Raw genomic sequence first — 27,733 nt, 5'->3', positions numbered from 1 at the left:
CTTTAATACAACCGTTTTCCCATACAGAGCACAGACCTGCACTCGGACCAAAAAGACAAAAAGAAAGAAGGAAAGAACTTTCCTGATAATTGAAAATGCTGTTCTGAGACAGAGTTTTGGACTAGTGAAGAACAAATCACTAGACATTATGGCTGTGACTAAAGAGAGGAGAAGAGAAGTATTATGGGCACGCAATGTGTCGAAAAGGCCAGATCAGCAGAGAGGTGCTGGAAGAAGACAACAGGGGAAACAGACTAAAGAGAAGACCAAGGCTGACCTGGATTGACAGGATCAAAGAGGAAATGAAGATGGTGCGACACGTTGGAGGAGAAGAATAAATGGACAAAGGAAGATGGAGCAGGCTGATTGCCGAAGCTTAAGACGGAGTGCTGTTACCATGGCCAATCTAATAAGTAAGTAAGTAAGTATACGTAATGAAGTGTAATAAAATCTCCAATGTAGACCAACAGTCCATTCCCAGATTGAACTTGAGGGAAAGTGTGTCGTTCCGCTTACTGTCAGCAACAGCCTCATGGAGTTTCTTCTTAACTTTTCCTTATACTTTTGCCCAGAATAATACAAACGTTGAAGACTAAGATACCGTTTATTGTACCTCCATAGTCTCTATGTTTTACACAATCAGATGACAATTGCAATCGTTTCGCTATACCACCTATATTTGATGGCTACCACGACCTCATTTATTCAACTTTCGTGGGCAACATCACATTAACAATCTCTGCAATCAGCTACGCAAGGGAGCAACTACAGCATAAAACCTGGTTCACACGGAGACATTAAGATGCGAAACTCGTTTCTAGAAATTAGTGCTTTGAAACTACTTTCATAAATCGCTTACTGGCTGTCTACCCGGTGGCATTAAAATGCGATTCAGTTTCGACATTTTTTGATTGCCGGAACACTATCGCCCTAACAGAAATGAAACTTCCGGTAATGTACTATGGTTACTAACTCAAACAGTGTCAGTCCCCCATCGTTCGTATCACTAACAGCTCTCCCAATTGCAGTATTTCGTCGCACTTTATTCTGATAATGCTTATCAATTAACGCCCTGCATACACCTATTGGAACGCACAACTGTCCATGAATGAACAATTTTCTCAGTTTTCCCACTTTATGTAGCGTGTGTTGAATCTCCACTTAACCTAGTCTTAGAAGCTGGAAAGACCCTAAACTGAATCGTTTCGTCAACGACTTTCGTAGCTGCGCACAGCGGATGCTGTCAGCGCAGTTTCTAAACTTAGTTTCGCAACTTAGAGTCTCCGTGTAAACGTCGGTTTTTACGTCCATTCCCACGCATCCAACGAAATCCGAGCTCATCAGAATCCCTATCTCAAATCGCAATCGAAAGGGGACAGTACGAAATTCTCTCGCCGATTTGATCCATATTGACAGGGAGTGTAGGCCACGGCTAGGACTTTAACGTATGTGAACCTAAGCACACAAATCTCATTCGTTTTTGTGGAAATAGAGTTTTAAAATTTTTAAGCGTACTTATAAATTTTGTAAGATCAGCACGCATTTACTTTCTTAACCGCTAAGTCCCTCGTCCGAATGTCGCTGCCGGTTTTTTTCCACATTATTCTAACAGCATATCTATTACGTTGAAAACCATTCAACAGCCAAGATCGCATAAAATATTTTTTTATTCAAGACAACCTGTTTCAACAGACTTTGCTGTCATTTTCATGTTTTAAAATGTTCTTGTTGTAAAACATGTTCGTTTTACAAAGAAGCTGACGTGCAAGATGTGAAGTGGATACAAAACAGCACATTATAAAGGTTTGTTTTCGCTGAAACACTTGAAAACATTTTAGCGAAGAGAAACCATTATAATGTGCTCATATCCATTTGACGTACTGTTCGTGAGGTTCAGCGTAAAATGAACATGTATTGCAACAAAAATATGATAAGACCTGAAGATGAGAGCAAAGTCTGTTGAAACTGGTTGTCCTGAATAAAGAAATATTTTATGCGATCTTGACTGTTGAATGGTTTTAACAATAAAAGCAGGTTGCACTTCAATTATTTCTCTTACGACTCCAAATTATCGAACACCATACTGGATGCTCTCTCACCAGTTTAACGAGCGTAATCTTGTAATCTAGCCAAAAATCGCTTTCCATGTTCTCCTATTTGTCTTCGGGCTCGCAATCGTCTGATGAAGATGAAGCCGTTGCTTCGGTTAATTCCTTCTTCGTCGATTTCTTGGAGGGCAATGCTCTCGTTGTTTCGCCGCTAGCATTTCAAAAGTGCTGCGAAACATTTCTTCTCCAATTTCCATGTGTTCTTATGCTACTTCAAACGAATTCGAAGTAACAACATTGTTTTGGAGAAAGAGCTGTTCCCTACACAGGAATGACGTTTTCAATTGCAGTTTTGAAACTTCTCTGTAAAGTAGATCGGCTTCACAGTCATGCTTACTTTCTCTTGATGTCGAAGTATCATACAGATCCTACATTTACTAGTAAAATCAGACATCTTGCCGCACTGGCAGGTAACTAATTCGGGGGCTAACATATGAATGAAGTACGCACCGGGTTTGGGAACGCTATTCATTTCTACATCTACACCTACAACACACTCCGCAAGCCACGCAATGGCGTGTGGGGTAGAGTACTTTTGTACCACTGACTGACCCCTGCAATCCTGTTTCACTCGCGAATAGTACGTGGGTAGAATGATTGTCGGTAGGCCTCTGTATTGGATCTAATTTGTCGAATTTTCTCGTCGTGGTCATTACCCGAGAGGTATGCGGGGTGGAGTTATATGCTGTCCAACTTTTCCCGGAAAGTGCTCTCTCAAAATTTCAATAGTAAACCTCTCTGTGGTGCATGACGTCTCTCTTGTAACGTCTGCCATTGTAGTACGTTGAGCATCTCCGTAAAGCTCTCACACCGGCTAAAGGGTCACGTGACGAAAAGCTCTTCGTCCCAGATAGACGAACAATACCCAAGAATCTGTCAAACAATCACCTTATAAGCCACTTACTTCCTGAATGACTTACATTTCCTTAAGATTCTCCCTACGAATCTGAGTCTGGTGTCTGCTTTTCCCATTATCTGTTTTATATGGTCATTCCATTTAAGGTCGCTCTGGGTAGTTACGCCTGGATATTTTACATCAGGCGCTGTCTCCAGCTGTTTGTCATCAACAGTCCAGCTGTACAGTAGTGGATTTCTTTTCCTATGTATGCGCAATATGTAACATTTATTTACGCTCAGGGCCAACTGCCAGAGCCTGCACCATTCATGGATTCCCTGGAGGTCATTCTGCAAATCGTTACTATCTTCTGGCGTTACTACTTTGTTGTAGACAACCACATCACCTGTGAACAGCGTTAAAGAGTTCCCATTGCTTTCAACTACATCATTTATATAAACTGTAAACAGTAACGGTCCTATCACACTTACACTACACATCTATCGATTTTGTTCCGTCAGGAGCGACGTGTTGAGGTCTATCTGGAAAGAAGTCTTGAATCTAGAGACAAATCCACTCCGATACTCGATATGCTCGTATTTGTTCCACTAAACGCGCTGCGGGACGGTGTCAACTGTCTTTCTGAAGTCAAGAAACACGGCATCAACCTGAGCGCCGTCGTATACGGTGCTGTGAATCTCATTGAGAAAAAGAGTGACCTGAGTTTCGCAGGATCTTTGTTTGCGGAATCCATGTTGATTTTTATAGAGGTGGTTTTCATTCTCCAAACACTGCGTAATTCTTGAGCATAGATCATTTTCCATAATTCTACATCAGACTGACATCAACATATAGGTTTTTAATTGTGTGCACCTCTCCTATGGACTTTAGAAAATACATCTTATTTACGCCAGTGACTGTAACACTTACTTTATTTCGCTATTGAAATTTCGGTCACTATCAAGTGCAGATTTTTGTGGCTTTAAGCCATGTAAACTTAAAATGAGCTTACACATTATATCTTGTTGTCATTGCTATAATTACATTCGTGACGCTGTTACATATTCAAGTGCAGATTTTTGTTGCTTCAAGTAATGTCAACTTAAAATAAGCTAACATTTTTATATATCGTTGGCATAACTATTAAACACATTCGTGACGCTGTTAGATATTGCGAGCACACATATCCATATGTCATAAAACAACATAGTCTGTAAACACTCATGTTCGTTAGCCCATCACTAGTCACATGATATGTGACTACCTTAAAGCAACAAAAATCTGCACTTGATAATTTCCGAAGGCCGAAATTGCAATCGTGAAATAAAGAAAGTGTAACAGTTACTGGCTTAAGTATTATAAAGTTCTACATGAAGGTATAAAAAGTTAATTTATCGCCTATGGACCTTCTTGAAAACGGGAATGACTTGCGCTTTCTTCCAGTCTCTAGGTACCATACACTGATCAAGCCATGTACGATAAATTACTGCTAGAAAGAGAGCAAGTTGTTTCGGACAATCTTTGTCCAATCTTATAGGTATATCATCTGGTCCACACGCCCTTCCACTACTAAGCGATTGTAATTGTTTTTATATTCCACGAACTGTTCTCTAAATACCTGCCATTTCGACGTTAGAAAGGCGACTGAAAGTCGTGAAATAATTTCGGAAGACCCTCCAGCAGCCAAAAGTTGCTTGTGCAGTTGCAGCTGTTTCTGGTGAGTCGAAACTACGTGCAGAAATACGGGGAAAATGGGTATGGTAATTCGTACAATACCTGCACGGACACCGGAAAACGTGCTCATGATGTAAGTTGGAATGAACCTGTTGGAATACGTTAACAATGGGAAACCATCTTCAGAATTTCTAGAGAAAAATCTGACTTTCCAAAGTTAACATAACGAAAATAGTAAATTTCTCGATAATACCAATAATTTGCACAATCGTTATAAATCTGTTAGAATTTCGTGGAAATGAAAAACAAATACTGGCAGGGATTAGACCCAGAGACATCGCACGTATCAAACTGAGGGTTTCCTCTCTTGGCTGCGGTCTCCCTCAATACTGGCGACCATACAAAGTATGTTGCTGAAAAAAAATGCAACAAGAAGGAGGAAATTTTATTGACAAGTGAGGTGACAGATAATTCATACTCGTAGGAGTTTATGATAACAAAATCACACAAATGAAACATTATTCACGGTAAATGGTACCCAAACAGTCCCATCAGTACGCAATGAATCATCCCTCCGCTGGCAACTTTGGTGTGTATTCTCGCATGTAAACGTTGGTACAGATGCCTGCGGTAGACCGCCGCAACCACCTTGCACCTTTAGTTGCAAGGCGGCCGTGGTTCTCACAGGCTCTGGAGAACGAGTAAGTTCCCGCTTCACTACATCCCATGTGTGTTCACTTGGCGAGAGATTTGGTGATCTTGCTGGCCAGGGGAGTTGTTTTGCACCACGAAGAGCCCACTGTGTCGCACCAGCCGTATGTGGACGTGCACTGTCCTGCTGAAAACGCACATCACCTTCCTGTCAAATAAAAGGCGGCACCACGGTAGTAACAGCTCGTGCAGTGCGGCGGCCACTGGTTACTCTAACCCTGCAGAAACACCAAATGTGACCTCGAGTTGTAACTCATGGGCACCCACATCACGAAACTTGGGGTGCGACATGTATATCATTGGCGAATACACTCCGGAATAGGTCGCTACCATCTCTCATCACTGCAGACAACAAGGCGTCATTCTACTGTCCAGTCGACTCTTTCACGACACCAGCCAGTCTTGACGGTGTCGTAGTGTCAGTAGTAGCCTGGCCACACGTGGTCTTAGTTCTGCAGCCCTGTGCTCCTTGGTGACGCGTCAGGTGCGACATATACCCATATTTCGTTTCTGGATGATGTACGGTCGGGCACTGCTTCTCTCAGAATGCGGCCATCTTTATGTGCGTCTGTAGTACAGGCACTTCCAGAACCCTGTCTACTGTTACCACTGCGAAAAGCACGACACACCGCTGATACAGTGTGCCCAAGGCGTGCAGCAATAGGTCGATACGTCCACCAGGCTTCCACAGGACCAAATTGCGACCCTGTTCACGTGGGTGAAGTTTTTCAACGGGAGTACGTACTCGTGAATCTTGCGACTACTGTTCTCCTCGAAACTCACCATAGTTAGTTACTGCAGAATCAAAAAAGAGGGTGCACAGTCATGCCTCCATTGCGTCTTCTTATCGCTGAAGATCGTGACAAATGAATCACTAGCACTGCAGCCCCTCAGTAAGCAGATACTTTTATTATGCCTCGGTAGCACTAAGCACAGTCTTTGAGGGCGCTGCATTTTTTCCGGCCGTGTGTATAAGCACGCCTAAAATGTTCATACTCGCTTTTCTCGAAAACGGGTGAGAATTGCGTCGTCCCGTCTACATATGTTGAAGTCATAGTCCTATCCCACACACCCTGCTAATAAGAATCAAGTCAGTGAGGCTACGTTTTGTACAATCCGCTTGTCAGATCGCAGCACTTACTTCTACAGGGAGTCCACAAAGTCTGGATACACAGAGAATTATAATAAATTCTAATCAATATTCTATAAACGTTAATAAATATTAGTAAACAATTAAATAATAATGAAATAAATTGTAATAATTCTAATAAATTTTGTTGTTTCTTAGACTGAATGGTAGCTCTGTTTAAACAAGAACAAGTAGAGTTGGTACTCTTGAGTGGTCGAGAAGAATGGACGTATCGCAAAATTGCGGAAGAATTTAACTTTCGACACCTTCAGCTCAACCTGTTTGTTTTACTTCATCGGGTAATTAACCACCAAACTTAAAGAAACAGGCAGTGTGTTGGACAAACCCCGTTCGGAACGACCAAATACTTCAGGCGAAACGAAAGAGCCTGTTTTGGCCGAGTTTAATGGTAGCCCAAAGAAATCGCTTTGTCGGAGATACACGGATTTGAATGTTCCGTGGTCAACCATACACAAAATCCTGGCAGAGAAGAGGTTCCTTCAATACAAGTTACTGCTAATGCATCACTTAAATGAGGATGACACCAATAGATGTATGAATGTGTGAATGGTTTACAGATAAACTGGATGAAAATATCAATTTTACTGTGTGTTGTTCAGTGATGAAGCTGTGTTTTATGTCAATGGTGAAATGATCAGACAAATTCTTCGATACTGGACTTAAGGCAATGAATCCATCCAAACAGCAGGGCTGCCGAAAGATGAGGGTGTGGTGTGGTTTATGGAAAGCTCATGTGCTAGGACCTTTCTTCTTTGATAAATAAGTTGTGGGTGAGACTTATTTGAACAAAGACAAATTGAAGCCTCAAACTGAGCGTTTGCGTGAGAGATTTCCAGACTCGTTTCAGCAGGTTGGGGCCCTTCATTTCTTTTTCTGATGTCTACTGAAAGAGAATGTTTACTCGATGGATATTACAAATTTAAAACAACTGAACGAATGCATTATCAGAGTGGTAAAGCCGACGGAAATTCAGACCTATTCCATCACGCTCACCTTACTGATGCAGAGTGCATCAAATTATGCATTGAAAAGCACGGAGATCATGTTGAAAATACTATTTATTCCCATGAAAGGTGTTTTATTATCATTTATTCGAATTCCCTCTGTACGCAGACTTTATGGACACCCTGGAGAGCTGCCTTCTCCACTTGACGTACCCACGCAGCGCGTAGCTCCTTGCTCCCACACTTCATCCTCCAGCGTTCATTACACAGTGCACAACCATAGCCGTACAGTACGTCAGAGCAAGCATACTGACCTGGGGGACTTTGGGTCGTCCAGCCTGGAGAGCTTGCAGGGCAGCAGCGGCGACGCGTTCAGGAAGCACCGCTTGTACGTCTCGTGCACTCGGCAGTGGCACGCCGCTACCTGCAACACGAAACACACCACCGCTGACACTCAGTGATGACGTCACAGTCAAGAGGCCGAGGCCCACGAGCAAGACAGTCCACGGAGCGCACGTCACGAATGTAGTCCTGAACTCGCTCGCTCGCTCAGCTCAGCAGACAAAATGCGTTTCTAAACCTGTTAACTCGCAGCTGGGCGTGTAAGTACTAACTAGAACTGCATCTTCCACTGGAACTCGCTATTATGAAGTCTTACTGACTAACAGTACTACAGCAAAATTTAATTTAAGATCAATACCAGATAAAAATGGTATAACGGCTTTTTTATAGCATTTAGTTTCTTCTGCTTAACAGTACTCATTACATGCTGGATGTGGTGTCTTATGCAACTGATAATCATTTTAGCATGATTTGATTTTATTGTAGGCCAGTACAGCCATAACAAATTATAAGCAGGCCCATGGACTTCCCATCATTAAAGGACTAATAACAGTAAGATTCCATAATAGCGGATTCCAGTAGAAGATTCAGTTTTCGTTTGTACAGACACGCCTGATTACGAGTTAACAGGTGTAGAAACGTAGTTCGTCTGCTGATTTGAGGGAGCGAGCAAGCGCAGGACTACCTGTCAGTACAGGCTTTCCCCCTGTCAGTACAGGCTGTCCCCGCATACACTTCTGATGAAACGCTCTCGGGAATGAAGCTGGGTGGTAGTGTTGAAATCAGACATGTAAGAGTAAAGACATAAACTGAAACTATACGTATTCGGCACCGTCGAGCTCCTTACCCTTTATAAAATATTCGTAAAGGTAGGTTCCTTGGCGAGGTGATGCAATATGCAACACAATACGTGATGCGACTCGTGGTGCGACACAGAAGAAACCTGCATCAGGGTAGGGCGCGGGAACGTAGTTGAAGCAACTTACCTGCTTCACACTAGGAGGATAGCGACACAACAATACAATTATTTGCTGTGTCACGCGGGGCAACATAGAGTGCTGAGTTCTCCACAAAACTCTATCACACAATACCTAGGGACAGAAGTTGCGAATCATCTCATTTGCCTACAAAAATCGTTTTGTGTAGATGAAGTAAAGCTACATCCGCCTCTGTAATCAGATTCTCAGAAAAAAATTTACTTTTTGCGTAAAAATTAAAAACCACTGTTTCGGGATTCGTGTGTGTTCTCTGTTATGGAGCCGTTCTCATTTGATTCTGAGGAAAGTATTCGGTTAAAAATTATTATTTTGGCATCAGATATTGTGACACGACAACTTCATAATGTGCTAGTTTTCTTTTCGTTAGTGCTCACCAATCACACCAGTGGCAAGTCGCAATCAGTACCTTCCCAGAAAGGGAAGTAGGAGCAATCGGCTGAAATACAGGCACGTATCACTAACGTCGATTTGCAGTAGAATTTTCGAACATGTTCTGTGTTCGTACATTATTGACACATAGTCAGCGCGGATTCAGAAAATATCGTTCTTGTGAAACTCAACTACCTCTCTATATTATAATAGTGCTACCAACAGGGGATGTCAAAATGATGCCACATTTTTAGATTTACAAAAGGCTTTCGGCAGCATTCCTCACAAGCTTCGTCTAACTGGATTCGTAATTTCCTGCCAGAAAGGTCAAGTTCGTAGTAATAGACGAAAAGTCTTCGAGTAAAACGGAAGTAATATCCGGCGTTCCCCAAGGAAGTGATACAGGCCCTCTATTGTTCCTGATCTATAATAACGACATAGGAGATTTGCCCTCTTAGATGGTTTGCGGATGATGCTGTCATTTACCGACTTTTAAAGTCATCAGATGACCAAAACGAATTGCAAAATGATTTAGATAAGATATCTGTATGATTCGAATAGTGGAATTGACCCTGAATAAACAAAAGTGTGAAGTTATTCACATGAGTACCAAAGGAAACCCGCTAAATTTCGATTACGCGATAAGTCACACAAATCTGAAGGCTGTAAATTCAACTAAATAATTAGGGATTACAATTACAAATAATCTAGATTGGAACGATCACATCGATAATGTTAAGGGTGATCAAACGAAAGACTGCGACTCATTGGCAGAACACTCAGAAGGTGCAACAGGTCTACTGAAGACACTGCCTACAACGCGCTTGTTCGCCCTAATTTGGAGTATTGCTGTGCGGTGTGGGATCGGCAGCAGGTGGGACTGGCGGATGACATCGAAAAATTACACCTCGTTTTGTATTATCGCGAAACAGGGGAGACAGAGCCACAGACATGATATGTCAATTGGTGTGGCAACCATTAAAACAGAGTGGTTTTTCGTTGCGACGGGATCTTCTCATAAGATTTCAGTCACCAGTTTTCTCCTTCGCTTGCGAAAACATTCTGTTGGCACTCATCTACATAGGGAGAAATGATCACCACGATAAAATAAATCAGCGCTCGCACAGAAAAATTTAAGTGCTGGTTCTTCCCGCGTGAGACATTCGAGTGTGGAACGGTAGGGAGACAGATTGAAGGTGATTCATTGAAACCTCTGCCTGGTACTTTATTGTGAATATCAGAGTATTGTCACATTTCGAAATTAAGTGAAACACAATTAAGAGAGGTTTGCAGTAAAAAATGTAGTCAGTAGCCATTTTACGTTTGGTGCTTTTTAGGTCGTACACTCATGTTCAGAAAAAAACAGAACACCTTGAACAACTAGAGATAGGCCGTACATATTCACAGGATATGTACGTTAGTATGTTCTGCAAAAATGGTAAGCATTTGTGACCTCAATTCAGTGTGTGTCGTGTTGCATAGTAGACACAGAGTCCGCCATGCGCCCATATAACTTGTTCCATGAGTGATGGTATCGATGCGTCCTTTGGTATAGCCACCTGCTTCCAAAGTTCAGCTGTGGTGGTTGGCACTGGATCAAAGTACAGCTGTCTTTTCACCATATCGCACACATTTTCGCCTGGCGACAAGTCTGGTGATCTGGAGAGCCAGGGCAAAACTCTGGTACTTTATGACACCAAGTGGACTCGTGTTTGTGCAGTAAAGTGTGATCGTGCATTGTCTTCCTGAAAAATGGCGTTTGGGGTGTGGTGGAGAAAGGGTATGGCTACGGGTCACAGGATGTCGTTCACGTATGTGACAGTGGTCACAGTGCCCTGGACACGTATCAACTGTAATTTATAGTTGTACCCAATAGCACCCCACATAATAAAGCCTTGAATTGGTGTTGTATGTCTTGTGCGAATGCAGCCACTTTGGTGGCGGTCCCCCTGCCTGCGGCGAAACAAGATGTGGCAATCAATTTCAGACAAACACAACCTGGATTCGTCCTAAAATAGTATCTGATGCCATTCCTGTCCCTAGTGACATCGTTCCACGCGCCATTTCCACACATTCGTCAAAGATAGGCAGAGAAGTGGACGACGCGCGCGTAGCCCATTCCGTAATAAACGGAGACGGACCGTTACTCGTGACAGTGTACAATGTGTTTCTCTGCTCCACTGTTCGCCAGAGCCGAGGAGGATGCAGATCTGTCCCCCAATGCCTTTCGTATGAGGTATCGACTTTTTCAAGGTGGTGGTCTGTGGTGCTACCTGAGTCATCAAGTAGTGTTCTACGGCCTTCAATTAACCATTCTGCGCACACACCCGTTGCACTATCCAAATACTTTGTCCCACATGAGCAGCAGTTTCCCGAATGGATGCTACACATGCCAATAACGCGCCATCTTTCAACTTACTGATTTGACGGTACGGTTCGCATATATACTTGCGAGGTATCTCGCTCGTCTGCTCAAGTCGCACTGATCCATTGCCTTCGGTTTATAGCTACGAGAGCTGCAGGCACACTTTACTGGTACGTGGTGTTGCTCCACGATATCGATGTTGACCGTTAACTCGCTGCCTGATATGGTTCAAATACTAATCATTTCTGAAGCATATTCTAATGTATATGTCTTGGGAATATGAACTTCCTATCTTTGGTCGTCCAAGCTGTTCTGTTTTTCTCTGAAAATGAGTGTACAACACTGCATAAAAAACGCGCCTAACATGTCGAAATTGTATTTAACGCTGCAAACAGCCATATTTATTTCTAGTCTCATCTAGATACGTGACGTATTATTATGTTGTCCGTAATACAGTGACCCACCACATGAGATGCTGCTGCTGCCTGCTGTGTTTTGTTGCTTGTTTTTTTCACTACTTTGGAAATACGATTGTCACACAGGTACTGCAACGCCTAGTATCGCATATTGTATCACCTCAGTGAGAACAGTGCCTAATCGTTACTTCATCGTCACTACTCAGGTCTGACCACAAACATGATATTACCAGTGGACTTCAATTGTTTCGTATATGATTTGTTAAAATAAAATAACTCTGTAAAGAACATTCCATTTTCTTCTCTTCCGGACTGCACCGTGACTGTATCTGAATTGAAAAATGTGGCACGTGCACTGCTGTATTACGTAGTGGCCCAGTAAAAAAAAGAGGGTTAGGGGTGCAATTGCTAGACAACAAAACCAAAGGTTTCTGCTTTGTTCTCCGCTCGCTTCTTAGATTTTGTTTCCTCTGACTCTTCACTTCTTTCACCTCTTCCAGCGTTTAGAGGACACCTTGCACTTTTTATCCACTATCCTTCATAACTTATCAATTAGTATTGATTAATTGCCATTCAACTTAGCTGACTTGGTTCCCACTACCTCGCTGTTCCTCATTTTTCATAGCGTTATTGGTTTTCACATTTTTTCTTAAGAAGATTCAACTGTAAATTGCTACTTTTCGGGTAATGCATCAATGACAACATCTCATTTAACATCTATATCCGTTGCCAAATATCGATTACTTCCATACAAGGTGCCTGATTGTTTATGCATTATTTGTTGAAAGAAACAGATACTCAGTAAAGAATACGTACGATTTTCAGTAGTTAATTTTATTTTAACTTTGTATTAAAATCTTCTAAAAAATTGTAGTGTCCGCTTGTATCTGCTAATCCTCATTTATTGCAGACTCAAGGCACAACCGGATTCATGATAATGAATCGTATAGTCGGGTTAAAAATTATGTTGGATTATATTAAGCCATTAAACCAGTACGATGTCTCAAAATTCTAAATGGCACGTATCCTTCCAACATTAAATGCAATTGATGTCGAAAGGTCCATCAATAATCTCAGATAATTACGAGTCATTACTGACTGACATTCTAATTTAGACTAGTGTTGGAGTCTTCAATGTACTTAGAAAAACACCTATCTCAGCTGCGATGAAGAAATGGTAGAATCGCGTGCAGACGCAGACGCTATTAAGTCATAGCGGACTCTATAACTTCACACACACAAAATATTTTTAAAAAATAAGTAATTAAGCGTAGAGTAAGATGCAGTTGCCCACATAGGACTCTTATATGATTTACAGTGGCCTATGAGATACCGTAACACTACAACTCGTTTGGAAACCCGACAGTTTTTTATCAACTTTTGAAATACGTTGCTTCTTGAATCACTTCAGTATGAACTCATGCACTTGAACAACATTTTTAAACCGAATTTAGGCTTCATCCAGTATTTTTATCGGGATACGATCTCTATTCTTCCGAAGTTTAACAGTGTAGGACTCTCCTTACGTGCTCCCTTGCACGATCGCCTTAGGTATTCTGGTGGCAACTAGAGAACATGGGTGGAGGTTAAGTCACAAAATCTGTTTCTCACCATCCCTTTCTAATCTGTAATGTTGAAAACCATACAACGTGTTATGGAGAAGTTGAAGAGAGGGCCTGAAACATTTAATTTCGCCAAAATACGGACCTAATCTTTATACATGTATGTAGTGGACTGCACGTCCTCTGCCTAAATGCTGTTTTTTTTTTTTTTTTTTTTTTTTTTTTTTTTTTTTTTTTTTTTTTTTTTTTTTGGTCATCAGTCTACTGACTGGTTTGATGCGGCACGATTTCCTTTCCTGTGCTAACCTCTTCATCGCAGAGTAGCGCTTGCAACCTACGTCCTCAATTATTTGCTGGTTAGCAATGTGTAAGGACACAATTTGAGGCCGAAAAGCTCCTTCACAAGTAGCCCATGACAAATAGTTCATTAGTTGTACGAGTGTTCTCATTCTTTTGTGTTGAGGTAATGTTCGTTTCCAGCTTACCACCGAATGAAAAGACAAACAGAGGACAAAATGCTGTAATTATTTATCAGTTATGAATAGCGCAACTGGAGAAACATTTGAAAAAGCAGAAGCATATTTCGTTTGACAGAAAGGTTTTCTGTTTCCTTACGTTTGGTGTTCTTTTACCTGGACGCCAAAATCAGTAGAATGAAGCTTATTATAGTGAACTACTTGCATGATATATTTTGGTGGCTAAGTTGTACAGGCCGGCTCTTAATTACCTAAGAGCTGAAATACGCCTATAGATTTCATAAGCAAAACAAAAACAGAAGTGTTTTACGATTAATGAACGAGAATCCATGAGAATCGGGAAAGATGAAATGAACTGAAGCCATCGTACAAATTAGAGTCGACACCCTTGACCTTTTTATCTGCAAATATTTTAAGTCTTACTAGCGGGTACGCAGACAATTTTGCAAACAAACAAAGCAGGACAATATTTAATGTTACTGGTCAACATCTCAGAGCTCCCAAACGAAAATGCAGTTATCCACTGACCACCAAGTTCGTACAGTTATAGCTGAAGCTTAGCACACATTTATAACACAAATAAATCATCAAACAAAGCCCAGACACGTGACCCATCTTGTGGTTAGGTTGCACAGCTTAAATTCCTCGCGAGAAAACTAGTCAAATTTGTGGAAACCAAGAGTATTAATTTGCTGTTTCGTTTTAGAGCCCTTAGCGGCGTAAAGAGTGGTACGTCACGTAGATATAATTTTTACAGACAAGTACCACAGTTATGTCAGTTCCAGTACTTGCAATTTTTATATGGTTTCAAATTCGATTTGAAGAAGTTGTTCTACACTGAGGAGACAACGAATCTGGTACACTTTCCTAATATCGTGGGCTCTCGCGAGCACGCAAGTGTCGCAACACGACGTGTCATGGGCTCAGCTAATGTCTGAAGTAGTGCTGGAGGGAACTGGCACCATGAATCCATGCAGGGCTATCCATAGATCCGTAAGAATACGAGGGTGTGGAGATCTCTTCTGAACTGGACGTTGCAAGGCATCCCAGGTATACTCAATAATGTCATGTCTGGAGAGTTTGATGGTAAGCGGAAGTGCTTCTGTAGCCACTCTGTAGCAATTGTGGACGCGTGAGGTGTCACATTGTCCTGCTGGAATTGCCCAAGTCCTTCGGAATGCACAATGGACATTAATGGATGCTGGTGATCAGACAGAATACTAACGTACGTGTCACTTGTGAGAGTCGTATGTAGATGTATCAGGGGTCCCACATCACGCCAACTGCACACGCCCCACGGCTTTACAGAGCCTCCACCAACTTGAACAGTCTCCTGCTTACATGCAGGGTTCTAGGATTCATGAGGTTGTCTTCATACCCGTACACGTCCACCGCTGTGTACAACTTGAAACAAGACTCGACCGACCAGGCAACATGTTTCCAGTCATCAACATTCCAGTGTCGACGTTGACGGGCCCAGGTGAGGCGTAAAGCTTTGTGTCGTGCAGTCATCAAGGGCACACGAGTAGGCCTTCGGCTCCGAAAGCCCATATCTATGATGATTCTATGAAAGGTTCGCATGCTGACACTCGTTGATGGCCGAGCATTGAAACCTGCAGCAATCTGCGCAAGGGTTGCACATCTGTCACGTTGAACTATTGTCTTCAGTCGTCGTTGGTCCCGTTCTTGCAGAATCTTTTTCTGTTCACAGTGATGTGGGAAATTTGATATTTTACCGGATTCCTCAAATTAACGGTACACCCGTGAAATGGTCGTACGGGAAAATCCCCACTTCATCGCTACCTCGGAGATGCTGTGTCCCATCTCTCGTGCGCTGACTTTAACATCACGTTCAGACTCACCTAAATCTTAATAACCTGCCATTGTAGCAGCAGTAACCGATCTAACAACTGCGGCAGACGCTTGTTGCATTATATAGGCGTTGCCGACCCAAGCACCGTGTTCCGCCTGTTTACATACCTCTGTATTTGAATACGCATGCCAGTACCAGATTCGTTGGAGCTTTAGTGTATTTGACGAGAGAATTTTCCTCGTAAATGTGTCCATCTGTCTCTACGTGTAACTGTTTCAGATTTTCTAATGAAGACACCTATAGTCAGTGTCGAAACAAGGTAAAGTTAAATACTGTCGCAACCGGTTGGTTGTATTATACAACTCATATTAACAACTTAAGGGGATACGGAATCACCTATCCCCGCAATGTTAATATATGCCTACTATAGGGAACATTTTCTCACAAACTACTGGAGACAGAGAGGTAAAAATTTTACTGTATGTGCATTCATATGTTACAACAATACTGAAACAACAGTTTATTGTCAAAGTATTTTCTTACAGAGATATTGTACATTTATTTTTAAGTAAATTTTTTCCATCGCTTTTTACTAGACTATCACCCCTAAGTCTTTTGTAAATCAAGTAATTAAAAAATCGTTGTTTCAGTATGTAATAGGGACCTATGTCACTACGTCATAAAAATTTCAGACTTCTAGGTTGACCAGTACCTGAGATAATGTTCCTAGATGAAGTAAAAAGTAAACTTACGGGAAACGGAGAAAGAAGATTAAAACATTCCTGATCCGTAGCTAATACCCCCTTCACAGTCTTCATAATCATCTTCAAGTCTTCTTTTGGCACCCCTCTGCACCTGTCTTGCTTTTTTCACTAATGTCTTGATTATATTATCAGCATGCCTTAGTCTGTGCTGATCTAAAAAGAACATAGCACGTACCGTACGGGAACCAACACACATACCCAACTTTTGAAGGACCTGGCATTTAGTTATATTTCCAAGATTGAAGGTTGCCACAGCATCATACACACCAAAATGTAGTGTATTAATTCCGACAAACACTGTTTTTGGGAGACGATGCCATATCACACTATTCAAGCACTCGTTGGGGTTCTGCGTTTTTCCGTGAAGACATTTCATCAGAAGACTTCTGTCAGCCAGATCTCTGAAAATGGGCTTTATTTCTGCCATGATGGCTGATGGTAGACTGTGGTGGTGAATGTATTTCTCTCCTGTTGTTAGTCCCCTATTGTATTTACACCAGCTGTTTTCACCTTTGGGGCACAAACCATGTTGTGGATGCTCATCCGTGGATGCGGTGTGGAAATATAAAGCCCATATAGCTCTCCTCATTTCTTCAAGATTGCCTGTATTTTGCCTGATTGCAAGGCCATAGCAGTTCTGAATGTGGTCTATTATGGAATCAGTCAATCTTCCTCTGCCATCCAAGGTTTTCCCATCATCTAGTTTTTTCCCTTTCATAACTGATTTTAACCTTCTCAGCCTGGCACCCATTCTCTTCTGCACATGTCCTATACATTCAAGTTTGCTTATACTTACACTGTTCCCATATGGTTTGCTTTCCAAAACTTCTTTGAATGCTTTAGAGTCACCATCTCCCAGATATTTGACATAGCGAACATTATACCACTGTGAAGAGCGATGAAAAATTTTCTTCACCCCAGCAACCTCCATGCCACCACTACTACCATAATAATTAGCAATACAGTCATCACTGTGTTCATTTTTCAGCCTGCCTGTGCACCTACAGTATTTAGACATTATTGCAACATCAATAACCTTGCCAGTATCAACACTAGTTGCTGTTACAACACCATTGTTGGAGGTGTGGCCCCTTTTCTGCCACGTGCCATCAAACGCCACTGTGAGGTCACGACTGCCGTCATTTTCTTCCACTGCTTCTTCCACAGCAACCTGCATTGACTTCTGTGCTACATCTTCAACTGCAGATCCTAGTACATAATTGTAAGCTTCAAACTTTGAAGGTGCACTTGGAAGATTTAGAAAACCACATAGCATATCACCAGCTGCTTTGCCCTTACCAATTGCTCGCAATCCATAAACTAACCTAATATTTACACTATAAAGTTCAGTTTTCTTGTATCCATTATTTACAGTTACTGAAACCGAACTTGGAAACTTACAGCTGTATTTACAAACACTGCATATTAAATTAAACTGGGCAGCCAGGCCAACATGGGATTCTACTTTCAGAGAAACGTTTCCATGACATTTTTTGCAGCACAAACTGTTTTCAAGAGCTTCACACAATATATTCGTATCAGTGAGTTCAAAAACTTCATTCCCTCTATCAAGTAAATTATATTTCTCTTCCAAATCTCTTAGTTTTTTATGAGAAGCACTGTTTTCATTTGGTGTAAGTTCGTTCGGCAAATCAGTAATAAGTGGATTCACATTTTCCAACAGTGATGATGATGAACTGCTTTGCTTTGCTAATGAATCATTATTTCTTTTCTTTTGCCAGTTCACACGCTTTTTAAATACTTTTGCTTTAGCTCTAGGCATTTTCACTGCGAAAAATGAAGCACTAAATACGAAATAACTCAACAACAACTACTTTCTTATATCACACTGTTTACAAAACAGTCCCGCCACAAAGTCAAAGAGTAACTTGAGGAAACCAGAGAGAAACATTTTCGGGCAACTAGTGTATAAATAGTCGCTGGAAACCGGGATATTTGAATTCATGTCACTTTAAAGGTACTGCCAAAAAGTTCATGGTCAGCCACGAGAGACGTGTATAACTAAAGCGCAATACCCGATCTCACAAATATATAAAAATAAAATAGTTATAATTGTAGTAGAGCTATGTATGATACGTCATTTTAAAGAGGAAACATGGCAGAATATAATACGCCAATAAAAAAATTCGATTTTTTAACCCAAAATCCGATTCCGTATCCCCTTAATTTAATCTTTCTACTAGCTCCCAGCCTAACCACAATCCCAGTCACATATCTTATGGTGAGATTAGTTGACGTAGTCATGTGCTCTGAGCTGTGACTGGCTGACAAAGACAAACCGAGCAGCCGTCTTGTACGTCTCAGTGTTTCTGAACATGACATGCCGTGTATGGTAGGTTTCACGGTTCCAGTGATGCATTGCAACATAGGTCTATCAAAATAAGTCTTTTTTAGTACAGTTTGAGGTGCTATAGTTTCAGAAAATTTTGTCCTATAAATCCTGTAGCTTTATTGTTATGTGTTCGCTGCAACCCTGCATCAGTAGAACGGAAACCTCCATGTTAGTACACAACGTTGCATGGTACAGTGTGGTTGGCAGGAAAACCTACAGTATGGGCAAACTACAGTTGGCCCAGAAAATACTTCATGCACCTTAGGGGGTTTAGGACGTCAAACGGGCCGACTTTTTTTTCTACTGTCGATACTTTTACAAATAAATTCATAAAACTTTGTCAGCATGACCAGGAAGGATTCAGGATTCACACCCACAGCAGTGGAAGTGCAAAAACATAGCAAAATAAATTGTTTTTATATATGAAATTTCATCATTTTTTCACTTACTGTTGGCTGCATTTGTTGCTATAGATACATTTTTCTTCACAAGTAAGAGAGATTCTTTGATGAATTTTGCACAGCATATAAACCATACTTACAGGTGTATGAAACTCTAGAATTTTCCAAATCTGTTAAAAACTGTAGTAAAAATTGAGATAATTAACTACAAAATTTGATTTTTTTCTAAACATAAAGTTTAAAACGTAACAGCTCATTCATTTTTTCATACATTAAATAGATTCTAGAGTTTCAGACACCTGTAAGTATGGTTTGTATGCTGTGCAAATTCATCAAATGGTTTAAATGGCTCTGAGCACTATACGACTTAAATTCTGAGGTCATCAGTCGCCTAGAACTTAGAACTAATTAAACCTAACTAACCTAAGGACGTCACACACATCCTTGCCCGAGGCAGGATTCGAACCTGCGACCGTAGCGGTCGCTCGGCTCCAGACTGTAGCGCCTAGAACCGCACGGCCACTCCGGCCGGCAAAATTCATCGAACAGAGTCTCTTACTTAAGAAGAAAAGTGTACCTACAGCGACAATTGCAACCAATAGTAAGTGAAAAAATGATGAAATTTCACATGTGAAAAAAAATATTTTGTTATGTTTCTGAACTTGCGCTGCTACAGAGTGTGAATCCTGAATCCTTCCTGGTCATGCTGACAAAGTTTTATGAATTTACTTGTAAAAGTATAGACAGTGGAAATTAAAATGTCTTGTGGTGCCTCTCCTGCTCCAAGTCGGCTCGTTTGACGTCCTACTCCCCTTAAGACAGGCAACCATGCCCACATAGTTCACCATGGGCGTGGGTGATGTAAGAATGGTTGCGTGCCTACAGGTGAGTCAGTTTTATTTGGCTCACGCTGTGTATTGAGAGGCAGGGAGGTGACGTCAGCAGCTGTGAGCACTTACCGTGAGCACGACGATAACGACGGCGCAGGCGAGCGTCCCCGCGGCGATGTAGACGTTGTGCAGGTGGTCCAGGTGGATGGAGATGGGCATCTGCAGGTCCAGCTGGCCGTCGCGGCCCGTCGCCCGCGGCATGGCGCTCGGCATCGCCTCCAGCACGAACTCCTCTGTGGGCACACCACACACGCTCGCATCAATAAAAGTAACCTCGAGACTAAAAACGTCAGTCTATAATATAACTTACACAGCTATATATTTGCTTTGTCGAATGTTGGATATGTAACGTGATCAGATGACGTACCATTACGCAGGTTCAGAGGTTGAGTCCATCTGTCAGTCGCACCTGCTCATCCCCCTACCCCAGCCAAGTGTTCACGTCGGTGTCACTCCGTGCCTACGTGCCCATCTCTATCGTGTGGGGCTCAGAGTTCGACTCTTGCGTCTGGCAGGCAGGAATTTCTGCAGTGCGTTAGACTATTCTGTGTCGGCACTAAGGTATGGCTTGCTACTTTATTTACCGGTTTTCCACGGTCTCCCGTGGTTTATGGTAAAGTCCGGTACAACAAACACCTGCCGTTGTTATTGCTTTTCCGTCTTGAGCTTACTCCAGTTTAGATTAGGAGAATTACAATAGACGCGTTCCGCTTTTATTTAAAAAGCTTTTTCCATGGTTATCCTGCATACTGGATACATATGTGTGTGGTTTTTTTCTTTGTTTTAGGTTAAAAACAGCGTTTTGTTTATAAAGTTTGTGTGCAAGCTACTTATACATTCTCCAAATCACTGCTTCTTCCTCCTTCTTGCTAGCAGCGGTTGATGTCGAAAGACTTCGATTCACGTCTGCATTTGGAAGTTTTTGCCCTTCAGCAGTATTTTTTGCACTCCATTATTTACACTTCACTTTTGTAAATTGAACTGAAGCTGTGTTTGATTCTCACTCTACAGTGTTTACGCCCGTATATTTTAGTTCACGTTGTGTGTGTTGCCAACTTGTGAAACTAATTATTTTTTTCTCATGCGTATTTGTGTATGTGTGAGATAGTGTAAATTAGTGAAAATATCTTGTATGTTAAGTAGAGATATCAGAGGAGATGGAAGAGTTGATTGCAAGGCTTCTTCTTGGAGGTGGGCGGTGTGTGTGTGTGTGTGGGGGGGGGGGGGGGGGGGTCGGTGGTTCAGGAACGGGCATGGGTCGTCGTTATAGGATAGAATCTGGGAGGCGATGGTAGTGGTACATGGAACCTGCGGATACATGTGTGTTTTTAATGCTATATTATGTTGGTCAATTAGTTTAAAGAACTGCCATCTCCTCCAAGATTCGTACTATAATCACAAATACTGCAAAATGGCAAAAACTCCCAAGTGCTTATGTGAATCGATACTTTCGACGTCAACCGCTGCTAGGAAGAAGGAGGGAAGAAACAGTGATTTGGAGAATGTATAAAGAAACACCGGAAGTAACTTGCACATCAACTTTGTAAAGAAAACGCTGTTTTTAAACTAAAACAACCGAAAATTTACAAACGTATGTGTCCAGTTTGCAGAATATCCACTGAAGATGCTTTATGAATAAAAGCGAAACGCATCTTGTGTAATTCTCTCCAGTTAAACTGCAGTAAGCTCAGGACGGAAAACCAGTAATAACTGATTTTAACAGCTGCTGCGGAAAATGGCCATGCTGTAAACAAAAGGAAAGAAACGTAAAATAAGAACAGCTTTTGCTCGTTGTAATAAGACAATAATTTTGTGAATTCTGATCTTACAACAGATCACATTTACAGTAGGTGTACGAAAATTGTAAAGTTTACTCAAGCAAGCGATTCATAGGACTGCCCCCTACCGGTGTGGGTTCGATCGACAAGCCCAACCGCTGCACATGCGGCGAGGTAAGTCACCGGGTCACATCACATGTTCAAAATTTGTCATTCACTTTTGGGGTACTTTCAGACGTTGCGGATCCCTGTGAATTTTATTAGATTACTCGTCTCAGCGTCATCTACATCGAATTGGAGGTTTTTAAACGTTAATGGGAATCACTCTTGCATAGACACAAACATCCCCTATCAATGTCAGCATCTGATGTTAAAAAAACCTATGTATAGAGACGTAGCTAGCAGAAACTTGATTGCTGAATGGGTCCGTGCAAGAACTCAAAACCAGAACAAGAATTTTAATAACTGCATGTCGGAAAACTTGACTAAACAGTATTTATAGGCCATAGAGCTCTATAACCTGGTGTAATGGATTCGGTGTTGAGTTTCAGAGATTTGCTAGACAGCAAACTGAATATTTCAGTTATATGGAGCGACAATGAAGAGTACGCTTTTGTTAACTGACCAGCTGACGGTGCGGGATGCTGAGAAAAGTACTCTGCGAAGGGTAAAAGAGGCCAGGGTTCAAAATAGGACCTCCTAACAGAAGGTGGAGTATATAGAAATCCGCAACGATGACATTATAGACGCGGAGACTTTTGAATTTGAATGTATGTTGAACAGATCGTATCAAAAGTTTTAAATACAGTTTCCCAAAAATAAGAAATCTTAAACCTTAGGCACAATTATCTCTGAAACTAAAACATGTATACGAATTTCACCCTTTGAAACTAGCTATAGAAATTGCGTTAGTTTCATCAAATGATGACAATGCTACGGTCACATAACTAATGAATTTTAAAGAAAGTATGACAACTTATGCACGTTTTAGCTTTGGTTTGATTTGAACAAGCAGTTTTTGAGAGATGTGTGCTAAAGTTAGTATGGTCTACCGTACGAAATATGCCCAAGACTGTTTCGCATTTAATCAGATTCCTGTGTTAGAAGTAACGAACTAATAAAACATCGTGATTGATGTTAAGGTCCTGTTGCATGAACAGTGAAAATGTAGTAAGTGATAAACTTCTTCTTTTCATTATCATGTGACGTTATCAGCGAGAAAAGTGTTTATATTACGTGTAATTGCTCGAGATTGTCAAACACTGTATGATATTATATGAATACGTTTATATCAGATTGATGCACAAGTTCGTAGCGTTTTTGTTTTGCATGTTGGTATTCTGGTTGCTACGGGTCTATTTATCGATTGTCATTTTTTATACGTAGTTAACCGTTGCTGCTTGAGTTTATACATTGCCATTTTGCCATATGGATAGAATAAGTGGAGCTGTGGATGCTAGAAAATGGAGTGCCAAGTAAAATAATTGGAACATTACCGACGTATTCTTCTGTTTGAGGTCAACAGAAGCTTTGTGCAGTGGAGACAGCCATAAACATTTTCTTCGGGTATGGGAATAATGCCATTGGACAGAGCACGGTAATAACATGTTTTAATCGTTTCAAGGAGGATCGTTTCAACATTAGTGACTCTCCATGTTCAGGAAGACCACCGTGGTTTGAAGAAGCTCTCTTAAACGCTTTAATCCACAATGATCCGTGTCAATGTGCTCGAGAACTGCCGAATGTAATGACCTGTGACCACACCACCATCGTGGCACATCTGTATGCGTTTGGGAAGGTTTCTAAAATCGGGTGTGTGGGTACCGCAAGCACCGTGTCGAGTGGACGCGCGGTTTGATGCGTCATGTCACGGACTGCGAGGCCCCTCCCGCCGGAGGTTCGAGTCCTCCTCCGGCCATGGCTGTGTGTGTTGTTCTTAGCATAAGTTAGTTTAACTGGTGTGTAAATCTAGGGACCGATTAACTAAGCAGTTTGATCCCTTAGGAATTCACGCCCATTTGAACTAAACCAAAAATCTCCTGGTGGCCATATTTGCACATTGCTTGCTTATCATCAATTGATTCGGGGGTAACACCGACCGTTCCTATCCCATATCAACATTAGCGACTAGAAATTGTGTCTTTATGCTGAAATAAAGGAAAGAGAGGAATGACTGAGCCCAAACAAAGCAGCAGTTCCCCGTAAAAAGACCTCTGCGCGTCAGAAAAACAGAACGTTTGCGTCTGGTGGAATAGTGGCGTTGTGGTGTACTGCGAATTGCTTCCCCGAGATCTAATCATCACTGCCGGGATTTATTGTCAACAACTGTGATGTCTTGCAGACTCAGTCCAGGAACAACGACCAGAAAGACTGCGTGAAGTGGTGCTACTCCACGATAAGGCCAGCACGCATTCTGCCAGACTGACACAAAGCTATGCAGTAGTTGGCTCGAGAAGTCATTCCGCACTCACCTTATGCGCCTGATCCTGCGCTCTCAGATTTTCACCTTCTCCGCTCTCTATCGAACAACCTTCAAGGAACTTCCTTTCCGGATGAAAATGCGCTCCGAGTAAGGCTCGTCGAGTTCTTCGCTTCAGAACTACGTGATTTCCACACTCACGGAATCTAAAAGTTACCCCATCGTTGTCACATTGTTGTAAATAGTGAAGGAGAATATATTACTGATCACTAAAGTCTCTGTTATGTGTATCTGTTGCGTTTATTTAAATTATGAAAAAATTATACGAAATTGTGCGCCAACCTAATACTAAGGGGAATATATGCGCGCCATCAGTTCCAGTGCCTCAAAACACTTTCCAACTTTAATACCTGATTGACTGTGCTAAATCTATAACTTAATGAGTGGATTGTGACAACATTTCAGTATTTTTCAAAACGATTTACAGTTACATGAAATATTCAAAATGTTATTTTTGTTACCGCTGGAAGCCATCAGAGAGGCAATCTGCAACTTGCTGTGGGTAACTGGCGGAACTTTTGAGTCCTTTGGTAATATACAGCGTGTTTTTAAATTAGTGACATAAAAGTAAGCTTTAATTTTGAAAGGGTTAAATAACATGCAGAAATGTTTGATACGGCACAGAATGCAGCATATCTTCAAGTTTCATTACCGCTTAACATTGATAGTTTCCGATATTCACGAATGTACGACTGCCGAACTGGTTCAAATGTTGCATCAGAGACTGCTGGCCAACTATGATCTGGCGTCCTAAGTCACACAAAGCCAGTTAATCTCTGAGATATTGACTTCCGATAGTTAGTCCTAAATTGTTTTTGAATTGTAGTAGCTGATTTGGATTCACGAAATAGTAACGAAGACCGCGCACGCTGTACGCCGTTATACGACTCCATGATGATTCTTGAAATATCTCATTCGCACATGCCACCTAGCCGGAGCATCGGCAACTAACAATGTTAGGAGGGAATAAAAATTGAAGATTTGCTACATTCAATGCTGTGTCAAACATTTCTGCAAGTTATTTACTCTTTAGAATATTATAGATTAGTTTTGTATAACTAATTTTTAAACACTGTGTATACATGATGTTTCCGTAACAGCGTGCAAAAGTTGAACAGGACATAGCGGCTGCTCCACTGAACAATTCGAGGCAAGGAATCTGCGACCGTAGAAGCCAGCTTAAGGAGATAATAGGAATAAAATCACATTACTGTGTAATTTTTTTTTCACATTAGTTAAATGCAAATACCATCATTGACACAATGAGCGTATCATTTGTACTGTGCCTTACAAAATGAGCTGCAGCTACCGACCACCAATCTCAATGCAAGGATGGCACGGGCGAACAACATTCTGACGCACCATGACAAATATCCCTGGTACAGGGTGTTTCAAAAATGACCGGTATATTTGAAACGGCAATAAAAAGTAAACGAGCAGCGATAGAAATACATCGTTTGTTGCAATATGCTTGGGACAACAGTACATTTTCAGGCAGACAAACTTTCGAAATTACAGTAGTTACAATTTTCAATGACAGATGGCGCTGCAAGTGATGTGAAAGATATAGAAGACAACGCAGTCTGTGGGTGCGCCATTCTGTACGTCGTCTTTCTGCTGTAAGCGTGTGCTGTTCACAACGTGCAAGTGTGCTGTAGACAAGATGATTTATTCCTTAGAACACATGATTTTTCTGGTGTTGGAATTTCACCGCCTAGAACACAGTGTTGTTGCAACAAGACGAAGTTTTCAACGGAGGTTTAATGTAACCAAAGGACCGATGGGACGATGGGACTGCAACATGGGGCTTTTCGGTTCCCCATATGCGCCAGTTCTGTTTATTGACGAAGCCGTCCAGGTAAAAATAAGCTTCGTTAGTAAACCAAATGCTGCCCACATGCATATCGCCGTCATCAATCCTGTGCACTATATCGTTAGCGAATGTCTCTCGTGCAGCAATGGCAGCGGTGCTGAGGGGTTGCCACGTTTGAATTTTGTATGGATAGAGGTGTAAACTCTGGCGCATGAGACGATACGTGGACGTTGGCGTCATTTGGACCGCAGCTGCAACACGGCGAACGGAAACCCGAGGCCGCTGTTGGATCACCTGCTGCACTAGCTGCGCGTTGCCCTCTGTGGTTGCCGTACGCGGTCGCCCTACCTTTCCAGCACGTTCATCCGTCACGTTCCCAGTCCGTTGAAATTTTTCAAACAGATCCTTTACTGTATCGCTTTTCGGTCCTTTGGTTACATTAAACCTCCGTTGAAAACTTGTTGCAACAACACTGTGTTCTAGGCGGTGAAATTCCAACACCAGAAAAATCCTCTGTTCTAAGGAATAAACCATGTTGTCTACAGCACACTTGCACGTTGTGAACAGCACACGCTTACAGCAGAAAGACGACGTACAGAATGGCGCACCCACAGACTGCGTTGTCTTCTATATCTTTCACATCACTTGCAGCGCCATCTGTTGTTGAAAATTGTAACTACTGTAATTTCGAAAGTTTGTCTGCCTGAAAATGTACTGTTGTCCCAAGCATATTGCAACAAACGGTGTATTTCTATCGCTGCTCGTTTAGTTTTTATTGCCGTTTCAAGTATACCGGTCATTTTTGAAACACCCTGTATGTTTGGAATTACAACTACGAGTCTGGCAACTAATTCCATCTCCGTACCCACTGTGGCATCACAGAAAAGTGACTGTCGGTAACCCCATAGGAAATAATCGAGGCGACATCGCAGGCCATGGAGCAGGACCTCCTCCGCCAATCCAGCGACCACGAAATACTGTACCGCTACCGCTCCATCGTACTGTACTGTACGTCTCTAAATAGCACTGAGTAATGAATGGGTATATCTTTGATTTATAGCACTTTCTGCCATGGGACAGTGTAAATACAATAAACAGGGCGACGTTATGGACAAGTAAAGTAAACAAAACCTGCATCACGACTCCCTAGTAATCCGGCTCGTCCTCCTCCTTTTGCCGGCCGGAGTGGCCGTGCGGTTCTAGGCGCTACAGTCTGGAGCCGAGCGACTGCTACGGTCGCAGGTTCGAATCCTGCCTCGGGCATGGACGTGTGTGATGTCCTTAGGTTAGTTAGGTTTAATTAGTTCTAAGTTCTAGGTGACTGATGACCTCAGAAGTCAAGTCGCGTAGTGCTCAGAGCCATTTGAACCATTTTTAGCCTCCTCCTTTCCTTGCAGGAAATAGAGAATGTACAGCGCAGTACGTGTAAACTTGTACGCACGTTTGTTGTAAGCTGGAAAACAATAATGCTAGACAAAGTGGCAGACAAGTT

General features: G+C 41.8%; 1 protein-coding gene across 1 annotated transcript in view; it reads right to left on the bottom strand.

The window, feature by feature from the left end:
• LOC126456182 (delta and Notch-like epidermal growth factor-related receptor) overlaps positions 1–27,733 on the bottom strand; it is a 554,374-nt gene that overhangs the window by 10,520 nt on the left and 516,121 nt on the right. The window contains exons 12-13 of the mRNA XM_050091938.1: positions 20,241–20,404; positions 7,737–7,846 (exon numbers count right to left, since the gene is read on the bottom strand). Coding sequence (XP_049947895.1) covers positions 7,737–7,846; positions 20,241–20,404 — 274 coding nt within the window. The remainder of the gene's footprint in view (positions 1–7,736; positions 7,847–20,240; positions 20,405–27,733) is intronic.

The sequence above is a fragment of the Schistocerca serialis genome, chromosome 1 (genome assembly GCF_023864345.2).
Source record: "Schistocerca serialis cubense isolate TAMUIC-IGC-003099 chromosome 1, iqSchSeri2.2, whole genome shotgun sequence".
In the NCBI taxonomy this organism is placed as follows: domain Eukaryota; kingdom Metazoa; phylum Arthropoda; class Insecta; order Orthoptera; family Acrididae; genus Schistocerca; species Schistocerca serialis.
The sequence above is the reverse complement of the archived record's forward strand: the minus strand, read 5'-3'. Positions and strand labels throughout refer to the sequence as shown.